We start from the raw sequence: 24,570 nt of genomic DNA, 5'->3' as shown, positions 1-24,570 counted from the left end.
TTTACGTCACATGGCTCGACAGAAGCAATATGGCTGCCGCAGCCGATTGGCCTCAAAACAGCTCTTCAGAAACAGATGGGTGACGTCACGGATCCTACGTCCATATTTTTTACAGTCTATGTTACTGACAGACACCCTCTGAGAATTGTTCTTAATGTATCCAGGTAACAGATCCTGGAAAGGTTTGCTTATTGCTGTGACATTAGGATTCTAGATATTGAATACACAACCCCAATTTCCATGAGAGGTGGGACGCTGTGTGAAAGCTGATTAAACAGAACAGGTCATTTAAAGCTGATGTTTAATGAAAATATTGCAAAGACAACTAATCAAATGTTGAAACCTACACACACACATGGACTTCTCTTATCATCAGGTCTTCTCCTACCAACCGGGTCTTCTTTTGAAATATGATTTGCATTAGTACTGGCCCCAAGCTCTGTAGACATAGGGGCTGCATACATCGAGGTGTAACTGTCACAATAAACACATTATAGGATAGGAGCCCCTTCTAATCATTTCCTGGAAACATTCTAAACATAGTCTTCACTTTTATGGTTTCATGTCAGACACTTCAATTGTTTTCACAACTCACAACTTCCCTCCCCCATGACCAAAATCCATTAACCATGCAATGCAATTATGTACAAATATCAATATTTAATGTATGCAGAAGTGTTTGTTGGTGTACAGTTGCACTCACAATTATTCAACCCCCATTGCGAATAAGGTTTATTTGTGAATGTCAAACTTTCAGCTGTTTCAAAAGAACAAATCCAACAAGAACAATTCAAACAGCTCGACACAACTGATGTTTGCAAGTGTTTTCTCACATTTCAACAACAAATGCCACTTTTGTGAGTATGCAGTCTCAAAATGATTCAACCCCCTGAATACAATTGCTTCTTAGAGAACACATTTGCAGATCAGATGTCGTCTCAACACGTCTAATGCAATTTATCAGAGGCTTCATTAGTTCCATCAGGTGTGGTTGAGATAGAGCACATCACAGAGGGTTGTGTTGATGGTGACATTTGACTGCATGTTGGAAATATAGCAGAGCCAAGAGAATATTCCAAAAAGTACAGAGAAGAGATTATTGGTTACAAAGTGCTTCCCAGGCACAAAACATAAAACAAGCAAGACTGAAAGTACACATGCAAAAATAGTCAGACAAACAAAGCAATAAACAAACAGACATAGGACTCAGACTGGAGGTTGTATAGGCCTGTCTGTACAAATGAGTTTTGAGTTACTTCTTAAAGCTGTCTTCAGATTCAGCAGACCTGATGGCTTGAAGGTGCAGAGTCCAGAGGGAGGGGGCGTAGATAGCAAAAGAAACAATCACGACAATAACGTCTTTTCACCGGGACATTCTGCGGGACATTACAGTGTTAAAGCATTAGCTCTACCTCTGGGAAATCTGAGAGTATTCAAATATTTAGGAGTTTATGTTCTTGTAAATTTGATGATTTGGTAGAATGAAATGTAGACCGAGTGGTGAATGAAATTAGCAACAATCTTCAAAGATGGAGCTCTCTGTCTTTGACATTACTTGGATGGGTAGCTATTGTAAAGATGCAGGTATTACCAAGACTGTTACATCCGATGCAGATGATACCCAATTATGTCCCAGATCAGTTTTTAAAATCATTACATACTGTAGTTACATTTTTACATTTGAGTGGAAAGGAAAACGCCCAGACTTAAATTAGAGCAGTCCCCAACATGATGTATCTCACTGGGCTTCACACATTAGATACATCACTGAAGGGGTTCAAAATGAGACTAATTCTACTGTTCTAAATTTGGAAGACTGGAGCCCGCTCTCTCCACCTTACCTTCTGTAATAAAATGGGATTTCAATACAGGGAATGGAAGATCATTTTATGGTCAGAAAAACTCTGAAAACATGGAATCAAGTGCGTAGACATTTTGGGATCATGGACAAGTATTCTGTTTTACCACCTGTTTTCTGTAACCCTGATGTTGCTCAGTCCTGTTCAGGTTTGGGTTTTAAAACATGGAGAGATGCTGATGTTTCTAAAATACAAGATCTCTTTTCAGGTGGGAATCTGAAATATTTTTCTCAACTTAGGATGATTTTAACCTACAGTTTAGGAGTTATATCCAATCTGTTCCCATATATAAGAGCTGTTTGAATATGAATCAACTTGAAATGAAATGACTCAAGGCCTCATCTTTAAAGAAGAATATCCTGAGCTATATCTATACTCACATGTTTGTTAGAACTCCCACTATCAACAGTAAAACAAGTTGGAGAGAAGAGTTTAGGTCCCACGTCGATGATGTAATGAGGGGAAATATTTTGTTGAATGCAAAGAAAACTAATGTTCTAATAAATCCTATGAAGCCCAATCTAAAATGATTCACAGACTGCATGTTACCCCAGCTATTCAGAGCAGATATGCTTCTATGTGCTCGTCTTTTGATGTACATATAAAACTAGCTGTGGTACTTACAGTCATCTTATGTGGCCGTGCCCTAAAGTTCTACTTCAATCTGTCCAAAGTGAGATTAAGAGATTTTGAGATTGATGTTCCTTTAAACATTGTTTTGTTCTGGGATTAGATTCCACTTAAGAATGAAGGTATACATTCTTAGAATCGCTCTTCATGCAGCACGGCTTACTGTTCTCCACAAGTGGTTGGATGAAGAGTGTCCTGACATTACACTGTGGTGTGAAAACTCAGGTCTATTTCACCACTAGCGAGATTGAGAGAGGGACCTTAGTAGTGGTCACGACCATATGGAGGCAGAGGCAGGAGATGGAGCACACCACACAGTGAGCATTTCTTTACTGTGAACTTTGACACCAACAATAAAACACCATGTAGACAGCAACATGTACCGGACAGGCTAACCCCTTTCAGAGACAAAGAGCTCACTTAAATAACCCTCTCCTGTCAGGTGCTACCATGTGCAGGGATGCTCTAATAATGAACCCCTTTCTATCAACCCCAGACCCTAAAACAAATAGAAACCTACCCACACTCATACCTACCACTTAGTTCAGTTTACTCATTCTTACCTCAGAACACATTTACAGGGAATATAACTTCCAATTCCTCGGGCATTAACCACTCCTATACCTCTCTATCTGATGGAACCCTCCCAGCACGATGAAGAGGATGTTAGTTTCCCTGGGGACTTTTGCTCGTGCACCCTGGGAGTGGAGATGAGGACTGCTTTCAAAACCACCTACTATACTAGCAGGACGTACTGATTTGGCCAAAATTCAGTTTGTAGTAAGTGAACAAGAACAAAATCTGCAGTATGCCAAAACTCCCCGGATGTCTACTGATTCGGAAAATGTTACAGTCTGCATCGGACCAGTCTGCCTCGCGTACTGTTTCTCACAATGCACAGCGCTCGTTCCGCTTTTTCTTTTTCCTTCTGTCTTGATGGGAGAAAAGCCGTTTTTGGGTGCTGTGGAAGTTATCAAATTACATCTAAACCACTTCATAACTTTTTAAATCATAAGTGATGCGGAAGAACCAGTTTCTTTATCAGCTACTCCGTTGTTAAATTCGCTTTCCAAACCTGAAATCCAGTGACGTCTGACCCAGCGTACTGGGTTTGAATTTAGTATGTAGTATGACTGTTCTGTTTGATCTGTGTTGCAGTATGCTGGGCCAGACGTCACTGGATTTCCGGTTTTGGAAAGTGGAAGTAAACAACGGACAAGCTAGATAGATAAACTGCTTCTTTAGCATCACTTATGATTTAAAAAGTTAGGAAGTAGTTTATAAGGCATTTAATAATTTCACAGCACCTAAAAACTGAGTTCCCCCTGTCATAAAAGAAGAGAAAAGAAAAAAGCGAAACGAGCGCTGTGCATGATGGGAAACAGTACGTGAGGCAGACTGGCGATGCATACTGTGAAATTTTCCCGAATCAGTAGACATCCGGATAGTTTTAGCATACTGCAGATTTGCTCTTGTTCTCATACTACATACTGAATTTTGGCCAAATCAGTATGTACTGCTTGTACAGTAGGCGGTTTTGAAAACAGCCATTGGCCCAATCTCAATGTCCACCCTTAAGCACTCACTGACTTTGAGGCGCGTTCCTGCTATGTCCTTGAGGGCTTAGGGCTGTCCCACTGTCAAATCATCAAGTGTGTGAGGGATCTCTCGCTGTCTTTTTGAGCCCTTTATGCCCCCTTTCCGTAAGTGGGCATTTTTGAAGACTTAGCGTAAGTGAATTACCCAGAGTTCATAGCACTGTGACGTGAAACACAGGATTCCCAGGGGAAGCCAAGAACGCCACAATGTGGAGAGAACAATACGAACCATGGAGAGCACAACCAGCAGTGAGGCATCCAAAAAAAAAGAAGTTCCCTGTGAGTATAAACACATTTTTAAAAAGCCTTAATCTAATTTGGAAATATTGTGAAGGTATACCTGCAGACTTAAGTTTTTAATGCTCTTTTCATGGGTTGACTAAAAAGTGTTGGACAACTGACGCTAATAATACTGCAAGTCTGGGGTTACAGGACCATCTTACAACGGCTCAGCTTTCTAAAACATGGGTGAACTTAAAGAAGAAGAAGTATAGGGTGAACTTAAAAAGAAGTAAAGGGTGAACTTAAAGAAGAAGTATAGGGTGAACTTAAGAAGAAGTATAGGGTGAACTTAAAGAAGAAGTATAGGGTGAACTTAAAGAAGAAGTATAGGGTGAACCTTAAAGAAGAAGTGTAGGGTGAACTTAAATAAGAAGTATAGGGTGAACTTAAAGAAGAAGAAGTATAGGGTGAACTTAAAGAAGAAGTAAAGGGTGAACTTAAAGAAGAAGTATAGGGTGAACTTAAAGAAGAAGTATAGGGTGAACTTAAAGAAGAAGAAGTATAGGGTGAACTTAAAGAAGAAGTATAGGGTGAACTTAAAGAAGAAGTATAGGGTGAACTTAAAGAAGAAGAAGTATAGGGTGAACTTAAAGAAGAAGTATAGGGTGAACCTTAAAGAAGAAGTATAGGGTGAACTTAAAGAAAAGTATAGGGTGAACTTAAAGAAGAAGTAAAGGGTGAACTTAAAGAAGAAGTATAGGGTGAACTTAAAGAAGAAGTATAGGGTGAACTTAAAGAAGAAGAAGTATAGGGTGAACTTAAAGAAGAAGTATAGGGTGAACTTAAATAAGAAGTATAGGGTGAACTTAAAGAAGAAGTATAGGGTGAACTTAAAGAAGAAGTATAGGGTGAACTTAAAGAAGAAGTATAGGGTGAACTTAAAGAAGAAGTATAGGGTGAACCTTAAAGAAGAAGTATAGGGTGAACCATTTTCAATCAGTTATCTGATGAACTGGCCACTGGTGATGTGTAGGCTTTCTCCATGTGGGTTTACTGTACACAAGTGGTGAATATTATGTATTACCTGGCACCAGCCCTGATCTGTGATGTTTCATCTAAAATATAAGATTGTAATTTGACTTTGTACTTTTTTTTTACCCAGGATGTCATACTACCACGGACTGGATCTGGGACAGAAGGTGGGGCGGTCACAGCGGCAAACTGGCCTTTGTTTGAGGCAATGCACAAGGCTCTGGGGCAGAGGGCTTCCATCAGCCCACTGAATATTATTTCAACAGCTGTTGATTCTGCTTCAGAAGGTGAAGATGAACCGGATGAGGTACCTGGTACCTCTGCAGGGCCTTCAAACATATGCAACCTTGGGCCTGAGGCTCGCAAGACGCTGAAAAAAACTAAAAAAAATTAAAAATGAGGTATTAGAGTATTTAAAAGATTTCAAAGAGAAGCAGGAGAAGAGACAGAAAGAGCTCAATGAGAGGGAGGAAGAGAGAGAAAAAAAAAAGGAGGAGCAGCTGGATGAACTCATCAATATTTAAGCAAAATTAAGTTTTCCAGTTTTCTTTTTTCTTTTATATATTGATATATTGTATGTTGTTTTCATCAGTGGGTTTGTTTTTCATTTCTGTGAAGTTTTCTATGAATTGAATTAATCAATTCCTTTGTTGAAAGATGTAGTCTATATCAAAAAAGTGAATTGCTTCTTCATCTCAGTGCTTGTGGTCATGGAATTGATATTTCCAGCATGACTTTTGAAAAAGTTTTATGAAAGGAGGATTTAGGGGTATAAAACAGATGAATGTTAAAATGTAATTATGGAAGAGAAAACTTTATAATCAGCAAGAAGAACCACAAAAGGCAGTAATGCAGTCATCAATATTTTTATGACTCAAAATCAAATCATTCCAACAAGTTTAACAGAAATGTGTGAAATGTTTTCTAACAAGGTGTAGCTGGTATAAACTAAACACATGACACAGTCACAGAAATTCAAACAACAACGAAACATTACATCCTGGCATAATTTTGATGGAGCAGCGGAGCTGAATGGTGATATTTGGGCGCAAAGTCGGTCCCTCATGCAGGCGCTGCTCCTCTCCTGAGGGTCATTCAGGTAGAGCTGGGGGACCAGGTTCATCAGGTGGCAGCTCTGGTTCCTCCAAGAAAGTCGCCATAGTGAGGCACACGTTATGTAGAATGCACATGAAAGGGCAACATCGGAGCAGAACTTTGTCTGACCTTTAGTGCCTTGAATAAAGTCATCATCACCCCAAAAGTCCGCTCAATCACAGACCGGGCCTTTGCATGTTTTCCCATTGAAGCGTTGCTTCATTCCTTGGATCCTGTCTCCGCACACCGTCGCCTGTTTCCTTTTCTAGTCTTTGTGAAACCCGTTGCGTCTCGTCCTCTCAGTTTGCACCGTCTCTCGCTATGCACCCAGCGTCCTGTTTCGTTCCCGCGTTGGGACTACTGAAAGCTCCTCTTGTATGGTTCTCCTTGTCCGAAGCCTCTGCCACACCTGCTACTGATTACCTAATTAAAGGTGGAGGTGTGACTCACCAGGTCCAAGTTCAGTGTCTTCTTGACACAGTCAACTGATTAAACATCTAAAACATAATAAAATCAGATAAGAGAAAACATTACACTAATGCATAAAACACCACAATCCATTAAAGTATTAAACTAAAACATACATGCAAATACCAAATGTAAGTACAACCACACACAGAATCCTCATTTCTGACCCTGTCACACTAACACTGTTAGAGGAGTTGGTTGTTCGGTTGGTGGATCTTTTTTTTCACGTGTGGATGTTTTGTGTGGGGTTGTCATGGGTTTCCTTTGTTGTGGGGTTCTGGTGTTTGTATAACTTTTATTGAAGAATATAAATATTAAAATCAATATGCTCCTCTCCTTTTCAGGGGAGTGGGTGGGGCTTGGACAGGTGAATTTGCAGGGACTGCCCCAGGCTTCTGTGAGACTCTCTTATGGCCCTTTTCCACAGGCCCTACTCTACTCGACTTGACTTGACTCTACTCGGTTTGTCTTCCGTTTCCACGGGCGCGGTACCTCGTGTCAGATACCAGTTTTCCGTACCCGCTCTGATCTGGTTCCATGCGAGCTGAGCCGATACTCAAAGGTGACGTCGACGGACTGCCGGCCACTGATTGGTCAGAGAATGTCGTCACTGAAGAGTCATGAGCACAACGCCCAATCGCGCCCAACACAGGAATCAAACCCACAATTTTTAAAAAACAGCATCAGTACTCTTTTGCTCTTCTTTTACTTTCCTCTCTCACTCGGACTCCGACAAAAAAGGCCACAGACCGAGCAGCAAGTACACTGTTGCCTCCATGTCCTCCATTGTTTGTGATTGTTGTGTTTGTGTAGCGTTCAAATGACGTGAACGCGGTTTCACACAGCTGTGTTATCACGACCCGCCCACCGTGAGACGGTACTCGGGCTGGTGGAGAAGGTACCCAAACCGAGTAGAGTCGAGTCGAGTAGAGCCGAGTCGAGTCAAGTGGGGCTGGAACTGTATAGTGGAAAAGGGTCATTAGAACACCAGTCCTGAGGTACTGCCCAGCTGGGGACCCTGAGTTACAGTGACCAGCCTGAACAGGAGGAAAAAAGCCTCTCTTAACCTCGTTGGCAAAGTGAACGGCTCATGCATGAGGCTGGATCATTCCTGACTGTCACAGTGCACAGTTTGTCTAACTAGTCTGAGTAAGAGCACTTATCTCTAACCTCAGATCACAAGTGAAAACTCATCTTCTGCTTGATACCACTTCCTGTTTGTGAGGCTATCTTTGCTTTTAATGCATCTCTTTCTCAGACATATCAAATCTGAATCATTTTTTGACTTCCTTCAATGAGACAAGAGAGAAATTGAGGAACCTGGTGGACGTAATATCTTAAAGTGATCACTGTAGACGGGGAAGAAGCAGAGAAACATCAGACACTTGAGCAGGGACTTCATTCAGGTAAGATCTGGGACTCTTTAGAATCTTTCAGTAGTCAACAGAGTTAATATTGTGTTTCAGAAACGTCAGTGAAAGAATGAGAAGAGGAACAAAAAGCCATGAAAATGAATGTTACAGTAATGACATTTCTAATGCTTCTATCTTCTTGTTTTATGTGGGATGATGTCCAGTGTGTGATTGTAAAGACAAAAAGTAAAGAATATATATCTATATACATATAAGCTCTGTATATCTAGAATGTTGTTCATAGCCTTTGACTTATTCCTCTCCTCATTATTCATTTTCACATTGTCTGTTCTGTATGTTTGGACCCAACATGAAACTAATGAGGGGGAATTATGGGATGTTTTAAATGTCCAGGCAATGAACAGCTGAGACATGAAGAGAGCTTTGTCTCCCTGCAGGTTAGAGACGTGATATCTGAGGCAGATTACAGTCACTTAGAAATATAGTCAATTATCTTTTAATGAAAAGCCTTTACTAACCTAAACACACTCAATCAATCAATCAATCAATCAATCAATCAATCAATCAATCAATCAATCAATCAATCAATCAATCAATCAATCAATCAATCAATCAATCAGCCTTTATTTATGCTCGAGAGATCATTGAGCGGCAACCCTCATTTACAATGATACTGAGTCCATTACAGAGGTATTTAAAAACAGAGAACTAGACTTGAAGGTGACAGCTGCTGCACACCAAAGTGTCTGGGCCTGTTCATCACCACCTGGGATTATTTTTCTCAGCACATTAATCAATACATATTTGAAAATGACAATAAACAGTGCAGACACATTATTTTGATGAGGTAAACTAAAAGAGTGCTGTGTTTGTGTACAGTACTATGGAATATTAAAAGTTGGACTGAAATAGGACTCATCTGAAAAAGAAACTTGACTTGTCTCAGTGTGAAAAATGTAAGCTGTATATTCTTAGCTCCATGTGGGATTCAAACCCCAGACTCCACCTTTATAGCCCGTGTTATTTGGAACCTTTTAAACCTCCTTTTGTATTTGTTTCAAATATTGAACACCAATAATATTTCTAAAGAACATTTTGTGAAGTGAGAAAGGAAAGCCTTGGCCACCAGAACCTTTGAAGTTTAAAGTCCATGAAACTATTCACACTGATCTCAAACTTTTGAATAAACTGAGCACGTTAGATGAAATGCTGTGTTTAGTGACGACCATGTTATTCATGTTACTGCACTAAGCTTTTTACTAACTGTTATTTTTACTGATCTCTAACTTTAGATTACACTGAAGAATGGAAGCAGGCTTCAATAACACAGCCTCCGACACGGACTTCAACAATGACAGAAACCTCAGACGACATCAGGTTGACATAGATATGGATTTCATATTCAATGTTGTGCAATGCATTGTCATCAGTATCGGCCTTCTTTTGGTGCTCGTGACCATCTATGCTCTTTCCTCTCTGGTATGTACTTTGTGACTTTATTTACTGTGTGTGTCATGTTTCTGTGGAACTGTGTGCTTGTCTGTAGAGGATCTGGATCTGGGTTTGGTACTAGCTTTGATATCAACTCAAAGATGATGTGAGTTTATACACATGCAGAATGCTTCTGCTTACACTGTAGAGGAAGAAACGATTAATCACACTAAACTTGGTCAGTAAGTTTGATTAAAAAAGGTCAAAGGAGTGTTCAATTCTGTCAGTGTTCATGGTCGTCAGAGGATGAAGCCAACCTACTTTTTTATTTCATGACTTTGGACAAAGAAACAGCAAAACATAGTGTATTCCATCAGTTATCAACATTTATGTTTTAAAAAATAGAGTAAAAAAAAGCAATGGAGAAGTGTTACACTTTTGCAAGGGATTTTGTGAATATTTTGTAATCACAGCATAAGAGGCTGATAGGTCTGTAGGAGGAGCAGTCATGTGGGTTTTTATCCTTTTTTAGCAATACTGATATAGTTGCTTGTGTGAGGGTTGGTGGAAGATTGCCAGTCTTTAGTGTCTCATCACACATTACTTTGAGGACAGCTACTAGTCGGGAGAGAAAGTCTTATAAAACTCTACTGGGAAACCGTCTGGTCCCAGTGCCCGTCCAGTCTGCATGGAGTGAATTGCAGTTTGTATTTCACTGGTTGTAAGTGGTTCTTCTGGTGAGGACTGGGACTCTGAACTGAGATTGGGGATATCTACTGTTTCCAAAAGGACTGTATTTTATGTATATGTTTTTGTGTCTGTGACATATAAATCTGAATAGTATTTCTTGAATTGACTGTTAATTAAATGACGGTCACAGGTAGTGGTAGTTGGTCCTATGTTTATCTCTGTTATTTGGGAGTCACTGTATTTTTGTCTGAGTTGATGAGTGAGCATCCTGCCTGCTCTATCTCCATGTTCGTAGAAATTCTGTTTGGTTTAAGTAAATTCTTCTCCGCCTGATGAGTGGAAAGGTTGTTAAATTCCATTTGGAGTGGGAGATGCAGAATACTTTCTATCCAGATCAATTATTGATTTTTCTATTTCTGAAAGACGTTTATCATGCTGTTTATTCATGTGAGCTGTATATGAAATGATCTGTCCTCTAATGTAGGCTTTTAAAGTTTCCCACAGTGTATGGCGTGATATGTCTGGGAAGTCATTTATGTCGAGGAAAGATCGATTTGCTGATTGATAATTTTTTAAATTGAGTACATAATAGAAGGGACGGATCAAGTCGCCATGACCGCCGAGGATGTACATTATCAGGAAAGTGTAGTGTCCAGTTGCACTGGAGAGTGGTCTGATATAACAATACTGTTGTAATGTGAAAAAGTGACCGATGGAAAAAGGTTGCCATTGACTATGAAATAATCTATTCTAGAATAACTTTTGTGAACCGGTGAGAAGAATGAGAATTGTTTTGCAGTAGGATTTAGTTTCCTCCATGGATCCACAAGACCATATGACTCCATAAAAGACGTAAAAACGGCCCCTGCTTTAAATAACTGGCTGACGGGTTTGGGATTGGACCTGTCTAGTTGTGGGTTGAGTACACAATTGAGGTCTCCAGCTATGATAAGTTGATGAGTGTGGACATCGGAAGAGAAGCTATTAGCTTAGTAAAAAATTGCGGGTCATCCCAGTTGGGACCATAAATGTTCACTAGGATAACTGGGGTATTGCACAACTTGCAGACTAATATTATGTATCGGCCATTAGGGTCTTGAATACATTTGGCTTCATCAAACTGGACGCCCTTTTTAAAAAGAATCACTACACCCGTCAAATTATGGTTAAAATTTGAGTGGAAGACCTGCCCAATCCAGTTATTCCTCAGTCTTGTGTGATGATTAGTCTTTAAATGCATCTCTTGTAGAAAAATTACATCTGGATTGAATGATTTAAGATGTGAGAAGATTTTATTGCATTTGACCGCACTGCCCATACCTCTAATGTTCCAGGTAATGAAACCTATGGAGCCAGGAGCTCTGAGTGTCTGTCTTTGTGCAAACTAGATCTATATAAGGAGCCATGCCTTAATCGAACATTGAAGGAAAATGACTCTCCTTAAACTAGTATTCCTCAAATGAACAAATTTTAACCAACTGCTATAAAATATAACTGTTGCAGCATGTGACCACCATATGGTTGAGAAAACAAATAAATAACAATAAAATAAAAATAATAATACTTATAAAAAATAAAAACACCTCTATTCCAGCTAGAAGAGTTATACGTGATACTATTGTTAAATTTCTTTTTTTACAGTTTGGTTTGTTCTCTTTTGAACTGTTACTGTAGCGTGTGACTTATGTTAAATAAAAATAGAAAATAATAAAATAGAATAAAAAAGAAGAAGAATAGATAATAATAATGAATAAATAAATACAAATAAAACAACAACAACAACAACAACTGGTAAGTGGAATATTATTGACCTTTAAGTCCGCTCTTTAACGAGGCGCTGGAAGAATTGTTAATGGTAGGTTCCAGCTACATTGGTAGCAAATGTTATTTTACATCGTTTACATCTCTGAACGTGACTGACTGCTCAGTTCTACACAAACTGGCGTTAAACTTCACCTCATGGCTTGGAACTCTTACAGGTGAATAACATTTAGGCCAACATATTACCTCAGTCCCTTGCTTGTAGGTGTCTGGCTATGTACTCCTTTGCTTCAGCAGGATTATCGAATGATCTCTGTTCTTCGTTGGGGGACGTGATTTTCAGTGTTGCGGAGAAAAGGAGAGGGATCTCATTGTTGAAAGGTATCAGTCAGGAGAAAGGTACAAACATGTTCCAAGGCATTAGATATACCATGGACCACAGTGAAGACCGTCATCATCAAGTGGAGAAAATATGGAACAACAGTGACATTACCAAGAACTGGACATCCCTCCAAAACTGATGAAAAGACCAGAAGAAAACTGGTCAGGGAGGCTTCCAAGAGGCCTACAGCAACATTAAAGGAGCTGCAGGGATTTCTGACCAGTACTGGCTGTGTACTACATGTGACAACATCTCTCCTATTGTTCATATGTTTCTGCTATGGGTAGGGGGAGAGACGGGAACCTTTTCTTATGAAGAAAAACATCCAAGCCCGGCAAAATGTTTCAAAAACATACATGAAGTCTCCCAAAAAACATCAAATGTTTTATGGTCTGATCAAACCATGGTTTAACTTTTTTGGCCATAATTCCAAAAGGTATGTTTGTCATAAAAACAACACTGTACATCACATAAAGAACACCAGACCCACAGAGAAGCATGGTGGGGGCAGCATCATGCTTTGAGGCTGTTTTTCTTCAGCTGGAACCAGGGCCTTAGTCAAAGTGGAGGGAAGTATGAACAGTTACAAACACCAGTCAGTTTAACACAAAACCTCCAGGCCTCTGTTAGAAAGATGAAGATGAAGAGGAATTTCACCTTTCAACACGACAACAAACCAAAGCATACATCCAAATCATCAAAAGCATGGCTTCACCAGAAGAACATTCAAGTTTTGGAATGGCCCAGCCAGAGTCCAGACCTGAATCCAGTTGAATATCTGTGGGGTGGTCTGAAGAGGGAAGTGCACAGGAGATGCCCTCACTATCTGATGGATTTGGAGCTTTTCTGTAAAGAAGAATGGGCAAATATCACCACATCAAGATGTGCCATGCTAATAGACTCCTACAAAAAACACTGCTGTAATAAAATCAAAAGGTGCTTCAAACAATTATTAGTTAAAGGGTGTGTACACTTATGTAACCACATTATTTTAGTTTATTATTTTGTATTCTTCCCCCTAAAATATCTTCATTTTTTCAGTTGAATTGTTCATGTTATAGGTCAAATTAAAGGTGGAAAAAGCTCTGACATGATTTATCTTGGTCTCATGTTTTTACATCACAAAACCTGACATTTTGACAGGGGTGTGTAGACTTTTGATATCCACTGTATATTGTTAGTTCAATGTAATTTATAGTTCACATAATTCATCTTCTCCATTAGTTTCAGGATAGTCCCTGACATGTGTGTAAAGTTAGAGATGTAGAACTTCTGAATGCAAACATGACACAACCCACCCTTCAGCCTTGTGCTCCTGTTTGACTGGGTCAGAGTGGCCCCCCCATGAGAGCATGAAACACAGGTCAAAGTCTGAATACAGTGAAATGCCAAGATGTCATGAGAGTCATAGTTTGATGAATCATGTCTGTTACTGCAGAGAGTGATGTTTACTTCTACCTCTATTCTTCTGCAGGTACGCCAGGGTCAAGTTGCTCCAATATACGTCATCAACCTTCTCATTTCAGACATCGTTCAGCTCTGCTGCATGATCGTACTGGTGTCAAATCCTGAGACTCCCATGACTCTGTATGTCTACTTCAGTGGTCTGTTGTCGAGTGTTGGCTTCATGGTGTGCATCTCACTGGAAAGGTAAGGTCTGTTTAAAGTTGTGTGTAGTGCTACAGTTAGGGCCGTAACTACCATTGAGGACACCGAGATCATGTCCTCGGTATTTTTTCTCAAGTGACAAAAAGATGGCGATATAACTGACTGCAAATATACTTTGTGTAGGACATCATTTGCGCCTTTAATCACCATGCGGTAGATCATCCTCTAGTAACTCTAGGATCTTTTCTCATCGCAGTGGTTTGTGGGTGGACTGCCTCAAAAATCCGTTAGATTTGTACCGATTTGTACAAATTTCTGATGTACAGACTGCTACAACAGCCAAGGTAACGCAATAAAAGTTCCCGGTTACATTTAACATTATTCCCAACGGGACAGGAAGAGGATGATAGGGGGATAAAAAATAAGAAAAGTGATGAGTGAGAAGTCAAGTGCTGCCCACAGTTCCCCACCCAGGACAGGATTATCCTTGTACCATATACTGTACACACACACACACACACACACACACACACACACACAATGATGTTAAACAAACCATACTGTCCTCATCCAGTTCAAACAATGTAATGACCATAGAGGTTTTCTGTAGCAATCATAATGAAACTTATATAGCCTAAATTTAACATCATACCAACTGAAAGAGTAATAGGATCATTGTATAACCTAAATTTTACTTTTACTCTTGTGCTGTTGTGTCACTATTTATTATTTGAATGATTTAAATGTGTCTCAATATTGATATGAAGGAGGTGTATTTATTTAACTTCATGATCCTCCTTACAATTTAGCAGGAGAGTGAGGACAGACAGGGACAGACAGTGGATGAAGGAACGGAAAGAGAACAGTGTGGAGGCAGAAGAGTTGATAACGCAGATCAACAGCAGAGAGACACAGAAAAGGAGGCTGAGGGAAAGAGTAAAGCAGACTCACAGGGACAAGAGAGGGAGAGCTGCACTGAGGCAGACAAAGATGGAAGAGAGATGACAGAAGAGGGGAGAGTCTGTCTACATGAATTGGATCCAGTGCAGCCTTCTGAACAACAAGTGGATTCATCAAAGCCACAGTTACCACCAAAGGAAGTTTCAGAGGCTGTTACGATACAGCAATAAATGGGAGGATAAATATCCATGGTTGAGGTGTTCACTGTCAGAAGTTAGTGCATACTGTGCCATCTGTAACAAATTTTGACCTTGATATTTGTCAAATCCTGGTTACGGCCCTGGCTAAAGTGTCTGATAATCATGTTTCTGAATGTTCCTGCACCTCCTCAAAGACCGTGTGTCCCTCTGGTTTTGCAGGTACCTGGTCATCGTGCACCCACTGTGGTACCGATTCAAACGAACCATCAAGATCTCTGTGGCGGTCTGTGCCGTGGTCTGGGCCTTACCTCCTGTTTATTACCTTATTGTGCTTCCCTGGGTTCCTGTTATAGGTTCATGTATAGTACTCTCTATTGTCCTCATCATTCCCATCCCACTGTTCATCTTCTTCCTGGTCAGGACCCTCAGAGCCCTCTCTTCCTCCGTCTCGGTCCACTCTGATGAAAAACGACGAATAGTTGGACTTTTGGTGGTGGTGCTGCTCATTTACACGCTGCTGTTCCTACCCGGCATCATTATCTTACTGTTATTGATGGCTGGCTTTAAGTCTTTTATCCTTCTCTTAATGTCCATTATGTTACTTACTCTGAGTCCTCTGGCAGACATGCTTCTGTATATCTTCATCAGAAAGCAGATCATGGGAAACTGTCTGACCTCTTTGTGTTGTTGCATAAAGGAGAGCAATGATCCCACCACATCAGCAGTGGATGTTGACGACATTTAGACAGAAAGCTTTAAGGAGGCAGAGAGAGAGAAGAGAAAACAGAGCAAATGTACTCCATAATCAGAGTATATCCAAATGCATGAATAAGGACCATGTTTGTCATGTTGTTAATCATCTTTGAAAGCATGAAAACTAGCTTCACACACTTGTGGATCTTTAATAATTATATCTTTTACTTCTGCAGCAACCAGAACTTAGCTTCATGACTCCTCCCACTCCATGAGTCAATTAACAGACGCAGTGATACAGCTGCTAGGCAATTGTGATTACTACTGATAGTTAGCATAAGAAAAGCGCTAGGCTAACGTAACTTTCCATCTCTATCCAATTCAGCTTGAGAAGGCATTTGACAGAGTAGAGTGAGGGTTTCTGATAAAGGTCTGGAAAAATCTGGTTTTGGGGAAGAATTAATCAAATGGGTTAAAGTGGTCTACACAGGGCCGAGAGCATCAGTGCTCACCAACGGACAAACGTCCCCCTTTCTTCAACTCATACGCTTCCATCTTCAAATGTTCTTCATGGCACAGAAATAAATCACATGATGAATTATGTGTAAATGTGTGTTTTCTTTCAAGTGCAGACACAAAAGTGAAATAAACCCAGTAACCTCTCACTAAACTACACATGGACTGTGCAGAGGCTACTTATATAAAGCTAAAGCTCTGTGAACTCTGCAGGACTGAAACAGAGCAGAAACACAAGAACTCTTAAAGTTTGCATGTTTAAATAAATAGATTTATCATGATGTGAAAATGTGCTTGATGAACACTGAGACTTCAAAAGACAGAAAAGAGGACACAGACTACATCAAAATGATGAAATGGTGCAAAAAGGCAAAGATTGGTGCTAAAACTGTTGTTTACTGCTCAAAGTAGTCTTAAAAACAACATGAAAAAGAATCGTGATAAAATCCAGATCGTGAAAAGATGATATTTTCCCACATCGCCCCTAATGGAGAACATTTTCCTGAAGAAGAAGTTAGAGTTAGCTAATGTTTACCCGGCTCGTAACACTGCAGCCCAGAGAACTGAAGACATATCATCAGGTATCCAGAACATTTAGGGACAGGAGGTTTTATTTCATAAGCCTGAGATGATCGCACATATCTGACACTACCTAGTTACTGATTAAAAACACATTGTTAAAAGATAGAGTATTCATGTGTTACTTTAATGTTTCAGGTGAATAATGTCAGCAGGCGCTGCTGGCCCTTGGGTCTTTTCTCAAACTCAACTGTGACCCTCCTTGGAAACAGTTTGGACAGCCCTGGTCAAGGGGAACGACACAGGGGCCCCTCTCACCCTTATGGTTTACCTACTCTCTAGAGCCCCTTGTAAAAGTCCTAAGGGCCCAAACAAGAAATAAAGGTGTGAAGGCAGGCGGCACAGAACGTAAACTATCTTTGTATGCTGATGATATTCTCTAGCTGTCCTCAGATCAAACTCTGTCACTCCCTGTTCTTCTGGACACAATCCAAAAGATCTCACAGTTATCAGGCTGTAAAATAAATGGTCACAAGTCTTTGGTTATGTAAAAAACTAAAGAAATACAAATCACAACAAATTGACATGGAAGCAAAATCATTCAAATTGAACTAATGCTAACAAAATGACATTAATAAAAGGGTAGGACTCTTGAGGTTGGGAGTGTGTTACATAAGGTCCTGCAAGTCAATCCGGGACCAGAACTAGTTCAAGCTCAACTTTTTCTGAAGTGCCAAACTTCTTAGGAGGCAAGGGCGTCACCAGACCCCCTTTACTGGGGCATGTGCCTCAGTATAAATGAGCTGTGCCTCAGTATCAGGGGCGGACTGGCCATCAGGAGTACCGGGAGTTTTCCCGGTGGGCCGGAGTAAAAAAGAAAAGAAAAGACTTTAGGCGCAGTTGTTAATGTGTTGCATCCACCGCAGTGTTTCCCATACATTCATTAATTTGCTACCCCCTCCCCTCCCCCGCTCGGAGATCATCACTGTGTTCCGAGCAGCAGGTGAACTGCACACAGGCAGCTTTCCCTCGGGTGCGGGACGGGGACAGCAAAGTTTGCGCTCTGGTTTTGATTTTGCTGCTGCAGAGAATGAGGATCAAGTTGCTGGAGGAGGAGAGACTGAGGTGCATGAGTGGTCGAGGCAAAGTGAAAGTGAGACTGACTGGAGAGACGGCCCCAAGATGACAGACATGAAGATGACGAGGGAGCAGTTTCAACAGAAACAGATGACATTAGTCTAGGGGCAAGAGCAAAAACCAGCGTCCACAAAGAAAGAGGGGACATGAGTGACTTGGGGGGAAAGCATGATGGTCCTAAACAAGTTAAGTCCCACTATCCCCAGCACTGCTTTGGGTTAAAAAAAAACAATCATTTAATTCACAATGGTTTGAAAGCTTTCCCTGGTTCTAATATTCTGTAAATAGAGATGCAGCTTTGTAAACACATGAAACATGACACATTCGTGAGCACTGGTTTCACTAACCTTAGAGAGCCAGATTAACACCTGCCCATAAAATGTGTGTGTGTGTGTGTGTGTGTGTGTGTGTGTGTGTGTGTGTGTGTGTGTGTGTGTGTGTGTGTGTGTGTGTGTAAGGGGATATAGTATAGGGGGCCTATGCCCCAGTAGGGCTTTATGCCTTGCAACGCCCCTGTTAGGAGGGCCAGACTTCAAAAACGGAGAGCCAAAACAGAAGTCTGAGTGATAGCAGGCCACAACAACCAGGGCCTCCCTGTCCAACAGTCATGCAGCGCAGCCTTGGAGCATCAGATGAAGGTGCGCAAAGGCCGCTGCTCAAACGAGGGAACACATGACCAGACCCAAACAAGCCTCCGGCTGAGGGAACCGCTTCCTATTGCTAACTCAGTGAGCTGCACTGCAAATAATTTGTCACACTTGTCAAGATTTGAATTCTTAGATTGAGACATGTTAGATGAATGACCTTGTTTTTAGAGTTATTTACTGTTTGTAATCTTTGTATGTATGGTTGAATCTTAAATTGATTATGAACATGTCTTTTTGTCTCAGTTAGTCTGGGAATCTTAAATTGAGTGAATGACTGTTAAAATAAGCTACATTGGTTGTCTCACCTAAAGTCTCATCAAAATAAAACTTGTTCCAAGATTGAGTAACAAATTCAAGTTGATTTAAGAATAACACATACGGCATCTCTTCAAGACACAGTTCAGCTTGTATCTTATTGATTGCTCATTTTTCTGCAGTGCTAAATGGTAATATATTTGTTTTGGTTTGGCTCTAAAGACTGTGTTTGAGCCATATTTGTATCAATGTTGTGTCTGTGGACTGTTTCATTTTGTTTGATGCACTTACTTGTGTTCACACTAGGTGGTGGGTGTTGTCAAGTAGGGTGCAGAAGGCATAAAGAGAAGAAGACCCAATTAGTGGCAGGTGAGCTGCCTACCGGGTTAGCAAACACTTTTTGACTGTCGTCGTTATTGTCTTTGTGTGTACGTTACCCTGTTAATTATTCTGCAGGTTATATTGGATGTAAGTGCAGCTTGGTTGGCAGAGCATAATTGTGTGTCGATGTAAATAAACCCGTTTGATGTCAATGCACAGAGTTTGGACCGTCATTCATTCATTCTGTCGAGGAGGACAGGGGTCAACTGAGTCCCAGAAAAGCAGCCCCTCTGTGGCTTAGAGGGTTTTGTTTTGATTGGTGAAATCAAGCCACTATAGACTGTTTGAAATGTCTTGAAGTAGCATCAACCCTGAGCCACTATTAATAATGTTCTTGATGTTATATGTTGTTAATCCTGACGTTTATTAAAGGTTGCCAGTAATCCAGCTTGCTCTTGTGGTTTCTGTAGAAACATTTCAGAGGTATATTCTAAGAATAAGAACTGGTTTAAAGATTTTAGTTTTAGTTTAAGATGGATTAGGGTTTATTTAAGATGAGCCAGCTTATATCAAGAAACAGTGTAATCATAGTTTTCTAATAGTGAGTCATTTTTTACTTAAAGTGGTGTTGTTTTTCTTGTCCCCAGGCCTTCATTTGCTCAAATTAAATATACAAAGTAAATAAATGAGATTTTCTTTGTTTATATTCAGTATATTTGACTTACAACTGTGCTGTAGGAAGTTTGTTTTCAAGTAGTTTGAGCTAAAAGTCAGCATATTCTACTTACTTCAACCCTTTCTAATACTTTCAGAGCCTGCTTATTTCTAGATTTAACAATCTCATTTTAAGATTTCTTATCAAGTAAAATGAACTTGCTGCATGGACAGATCATTTCACTAGTTTTAAGAAATGTTCACCTTGAATTCAGTTTTTTCATCCTATATTTGAGCTACCCTTTTTTGCAGTGTGAGCTGTGGAGGTAGCATGCGCCACAATGGCTAAATCATGCCGAATGATGTCTTCTGCCACGCCAACCAATTTCCCCCCTGCGCCAGGCTGTAGCCACGAGGCAGGTGAGGGGACAAAGGACACCAAGAGTGAGGCCCGGGTATGAAGCGGTTGACGGGCCACACCCAGGAGAGATTGAGTTGGATGGTGGCGCTGGCATTCAGGGTGTGGGTTGAGTCACTGTGGCTAATCTGGTGGGGGGCATGACAGAGGTGGCCACAGGAGACTGTTGACCAAGAGCCAGCAAGTCATACTCAAATAAGCACTCCTCCTCAAAGGGTGACTGTTCCACAGACAGGGAGTTATGGGAAGGGGCACGACCGGGGTAGTCTACTCCAACCACAGCCTTCAACTTGGTACGATGGACCTGTCTTACCTTGGTCTGGTCATCTACTGGCCCGATTGTGTACACAGAGCCACCTTGGCTAGGTGCCCTCAACACTTGATACTTCACAGAACTCCACCAATCCCGGGTCTTGTGGGGCCCCCTTTGCACTAAAGTCACGCAAGAATACAGATCTTCTCTCTCCTCCTCTGCTGCAGAAACCTTCATACACGCCTTCATAACCTCCAGATTGGACTATTGCAACAGCATTCGTTACGGCCTTCCCTCCACTGACCTCAGAGAACTACAACATGTCCAGATCTCAGCTGCCTGGTTACTAACCCACTCCTGCTCCAGAGCTCACATCACACCCATCCTTCAGCACCTCCACTGGCTCCCCATACAGCACCGAATCCACTTCAAGATCCTGCTCAAGCCCTCAATAACCTCGCCCCCTCATACCTGACCGACCTCCTCAAACACTCAAAACAAGTGAAACACTCCAACATAAAAACTGCTTAGTGAGAAAAACGATCTGATCAGGCAAAACATAATCAACTTTCACCTTATCTGAGATATTCAATCTTACTTAGATTTCAGTGTTTGCAGTGTGGCAGCCAGTTGGAAAAAATGAAGAGTATGTTCAGTGAGTCGATATCAAATCTAAAACAAACTATTATTTGGGACAGTCCTGTCATCACTCTACAGAACTCCCCTTTAAACTGGTCTGCATGGAGGGAGAGAGGTCCAGAGACTATTGAAGACCTGATCAGTGGAAATAAGTGTATCTCCTGGACCGACCTTCAATCCACTTTTTGTTTATCTAATGAAGAATTGTTCAGGTATATGCAGCTTAGAAGTGTATTTAAAATGTTTGACCTACATTCTTACACAGAGCAGAGTGATTTAGAGGAATCTATTTATATCAGAAACATGTAATCATTTAATTAAAGTTTATAAGGTTTCACAGAAATCATATTCTGTTGAAACTACATTGTAAACTAGAATAAATTCATGGAATCAAGATTTAGAGAGGAAGGATATCAAACTGAGATGGAAGGACTGTTGGAGTTTAACAAGAGATATTACAGTCAATGGACATTTCATTTAATCCAATATAAAATAATGTACAGAATTTACTGTACAAGGGATAAAATCAAACAGTATGACAAAAATGCTTCAGGGAACTGTCTGAAATGTTGACTCACAGATTCACTGATTCATGCATTTTGGAGCTGTAGTAAAGTTCAGAGGGTTTGGTTGAAATAGAGCGTTGGTTGTCTGAGGTTTTGGGAGTGGAAATTAATTTCAATATTTATATTTGCATCTTTCAAGATGTCTCACATGTAAGAGTCAGATATCCACAAAGCTGGGTTATTCTTTTTTCCTCTATTGTATTTAAGAAAGTTCTTTTAAAACACTGGAAAGCTACATGTCCTCACTCACTTAAACACTGGAGTGATGAACTGAGATATTATTTAAAGTTGAAAAAATCATCAGCCCTTGAAAAGAACAAAATATTTGTTTTTGGAAACATATGGGGTAAAGTATTACACACACGCAGTTCATATGTTTTAGTGAGAGTACTGAAAATTTGATTTGTGATCAAAGATTTTCTGTTATTTGGATCTATTTTTAAACAGCTAACATTTATTGAAAGAAGAAAAAAATCATGACATTTTAGAGATGGAGCTTGTCGGTGTGAGGAGTTGTTTTTTCTGTTCTGTTTGTGGATCTTGTTTTTGTTTGTTTGTTGTTTTGTGTTACTGTTAGTTTCATTGTCCCCTTTGTTTTATTGTTTATTTGTTTAGGTGTCATGTGTATGAGGTTAAATGTGAATTTAATAAATTCTACCATAAAAGGAATAGCTTGCAGACTCGTGATAACGTTTCATGCATTTAGGTCAGTTAATAAGAAAAACCTCAGAGAGAGATGTTGAGGCCTCAGAGACCCTGGATCTATTAGACCTGTTCAAACACACTCTGCAAACACATTTGATTCTATTACACATCAGACTCTCTATACAGACAACAGTGTGACAAATACAGAAATACAAACATAAGAAACAACATATAGTTTTCACAAATTTATTCTAATTTTTTGTGTGGGATAAAACCGGAGCTACCCGGAGAAAAACCCACGGAGGGGGGGCAGCAGCTGTTTAGGGGGGCGTTCTCCAGGGAGAGATCTTGATAAGTTCTTTAACCCAAGTCTCATTGCTGGGAAGGGAGGGCCCTGAGTTGTCTTGGAGGGACAGGTTCTTCATTAGTTGGGCCAGATCAGTCTCCTCCTTGACAGCTTGATGGTTGGGGAGCTTCATCACCCAAAGCTGCTCCCGGACCTCTTCCAGCTCTTTCAGAAGGAGGTCACTCCACAAGGTTTGGGTTTCCTTCTCCTTGGTGAGCTGGTCCACCTCCTCCCTGAGCCTGTCACTGTCGTCCTTTTGTGATCTTAATTTGGAGGACAGCTCAGTGTGGCTGGTCTTGGCTTCTGCCAGCCTTTTCTTCAGGTCCTCCACCTCCTCCTTGGTGTCTAAGGCCTCCAGCTCCCAAAGCGGGTCGCTGACCTCGTCCAGCTCTTTCATGAGGCGGTCACTCCATCGGGTTAGGCTTGCCTTCTCCTTGGTGAGCTTGTCCACCTCCTCCTTGAGGTCTAAGGCCTCCAGCTCCCAAAGCTGCCCCCTGACCTCATCCAGCTCATTCATGAGGCGGTCACTCCATCGGGTTAGGCTTGCCTTCTCCTTGGTGAGCTTGTCCACCTCCTCCTTGAGGTCTAAGGCCTCCAGCTCCCAAAGCTGCCCCCTGACCTCATCCAGCTCATTCATGAGGCGGTCAATCCACCAGGTTTGGTGTTCCTTGTCCTTAGTGAGCTGGTCTACCTCCGTCTTGAGCCTGTCACTGTCCTCATTCTGGGATATCAATTTGGAGGACAGCTCAGTGTGGCTGGACCTTGCTTCTGCCAGCCATTTCTTCAGGTCCTCCACCTCCTTTTTGAGGGTCTCATTGGCCTCCTCCTTGGCTGTGAGCTTCTGGTTCAGGTCTTTTATTATGCCAGTGAACTTCCCCGTGGTGTGCTGCACATAATGGGTGAGGTTCTGAGGCTGAAAGGAGGGCTTCAGGTGTTTAAGTTGTTCTTTTAAACACCTGTTCTCCTTTTCACACTGGAGTCTCTGTTGTCGCTCCTCCTCCAGCCTCTCCTGCAGCTCCTGGACCTGGCTCTTGGCAGCAGGATACCTCTCCTGTCGTTGTGGTAGGCGCCTCTGATTGGATTGAGGATGAGGTTTTTCTTGGCTTGGCCAGCGACAATACCTGCTGATGATCTCCTCCAGAGTCTCATTTGACTCGTCTATGTCCATTGGTTGGTACCAGCTTGTTGATTTTGAGTTTGCCATCTCTCTCTTGTTTTAGTATTGTTGCTGTCTCTCTGACTGTGTTCTCCAGATGAATATCTGTGAAGTGTGTGTGGTCTGTCAGCTTGGTGCTATATATATGTAAAAACTCAGACTCTACATTCTAGATTGCATTGTGACACTTTCCATTTTTTAAGTCCTATTGTGACCTAATTCCAGCCATGACCTGCTCACTGAATAAAAACAAAATGCCCCCCCAGAATCAGCATGTAACAAACCCTAGACTGACTCCTCCTTTGTGAAATAAAACACACATTAAACTCACCAATGAAATGTTGAAGATTCCTCTGGCTGGTCCACAGAAGACCAGATCCTGGTGTTGGCGTGAAGCAGACCCTCATGTCTTAAAAACAGGGCTGGACATCTCTGGTTTGAGGCAACAATACACATCCTGATACATTGTCAACAATCCACTACATCAAAGATACATAATTGAGGGAGAAAGACTCACTGTGATCTCCTGTGGATTTGAACTTTTCCACAGCAGGTG

General features: G+C 41.0%; 2 protein-coding genes across 2 annotated transcripts; one reads left to right on the top strand and one right to left on the bottom strand.

Annotated features, from left to right (window-relative positions):
* The first annotated feature begins 9,582 nt into the window (after positions 1–9,582).
* LOC117811864 (G-protein coupled receptor 4-like) lies at positions 9,583–16,551 on the top strand. Its single transcript, XM_034682351.1, has 3 exons — positions 9,583–9,756; positions 14,016–14,191; positions 15,469–16,551. The coding sequence occupies exons 1-3, from the start codon at positions 9,583–9,585 to the stop codon at positions 15,992–15,994; spliced, it is 876 nt and encodes a 291-aa protein (XP_034538242.1). The 3' UTR covers positions 15,995–16,551.
* Positions 16,552–22,744: 6,193 nt separating this feature from the next.
* On the bottom strand, positions 22,745–24,438 carry LOC117811750 (myosin-6-like). Its single transcript, XM_034682194.1, has 2 exons — positions 24,346–24,438; positions 22,745–24,119 (listed from the first exon to the last, which is right to left on the bottom strand). Exon 2 carries the CDS (start codon positions 24,060–24,062, stop codon positions 22,833–22,835), a length of 1,230 nt encoding a protein of 409 aa, XP_034538085.1. The 5' UTR covers positions 24,063–24,119; positions 24,346–24,438; the 3' UTR covers positions 22,745–22,832.
* Between the last annotated feature and the right edge of the window lie 132 nt (positions 24,439–24,570).

This window comes from Notolabrus celidotus, chromosome 4 (assembly GCF_009762535.1).
Source record: "Notolabrus celidotus isolate fNotCel1 chromosome 4, fNotCel1.pri, whole genome shotgun sequence".
NCBI lineage: Eukaryota > Metazoa > Chordata > Actinopteri > Labriformes > Labridae > Notolabrus > Notolabrus celidotus.
The sequence above is the reverse complement of the archived record's forward strand: the minus strand, read 5'-3'. Positions and strand labels throughout refer to the sequence as shown.

Excerpts from the sequence above, each read along its gene's own strand:
- LOC117811864 (XM_034682351.1), top strand. The coding sequence starts at position 9,583 with ATGGAAGCAGGCTTCAATAACACAGCCTCCGACACGGACTTCAACAAT. Across the intron at positions 9,757-14,015 it reads TCTATGCTCTTTCCTCTCTG|GTACGCCAGGGTCAAGTTGC; the intron begins GTATGTACTTTG and ends ATTCTTCTGCAG. Across the intron at positions 14,192-15,468 it reads GTGTGCATCTCACTGGAAAG|GTACCTGGTCATCGTGCACC; the intron begins GTAAGGTCTGTT and ends CTGGTTTTGCAG.
- LOC117811750 (XM_034682194.1), bottom strand. The coding sequence starts at position 24,062 with ATGGCAAACTCAAAATCAACAAGCTGGTACCAACCAATGGACATAGAC.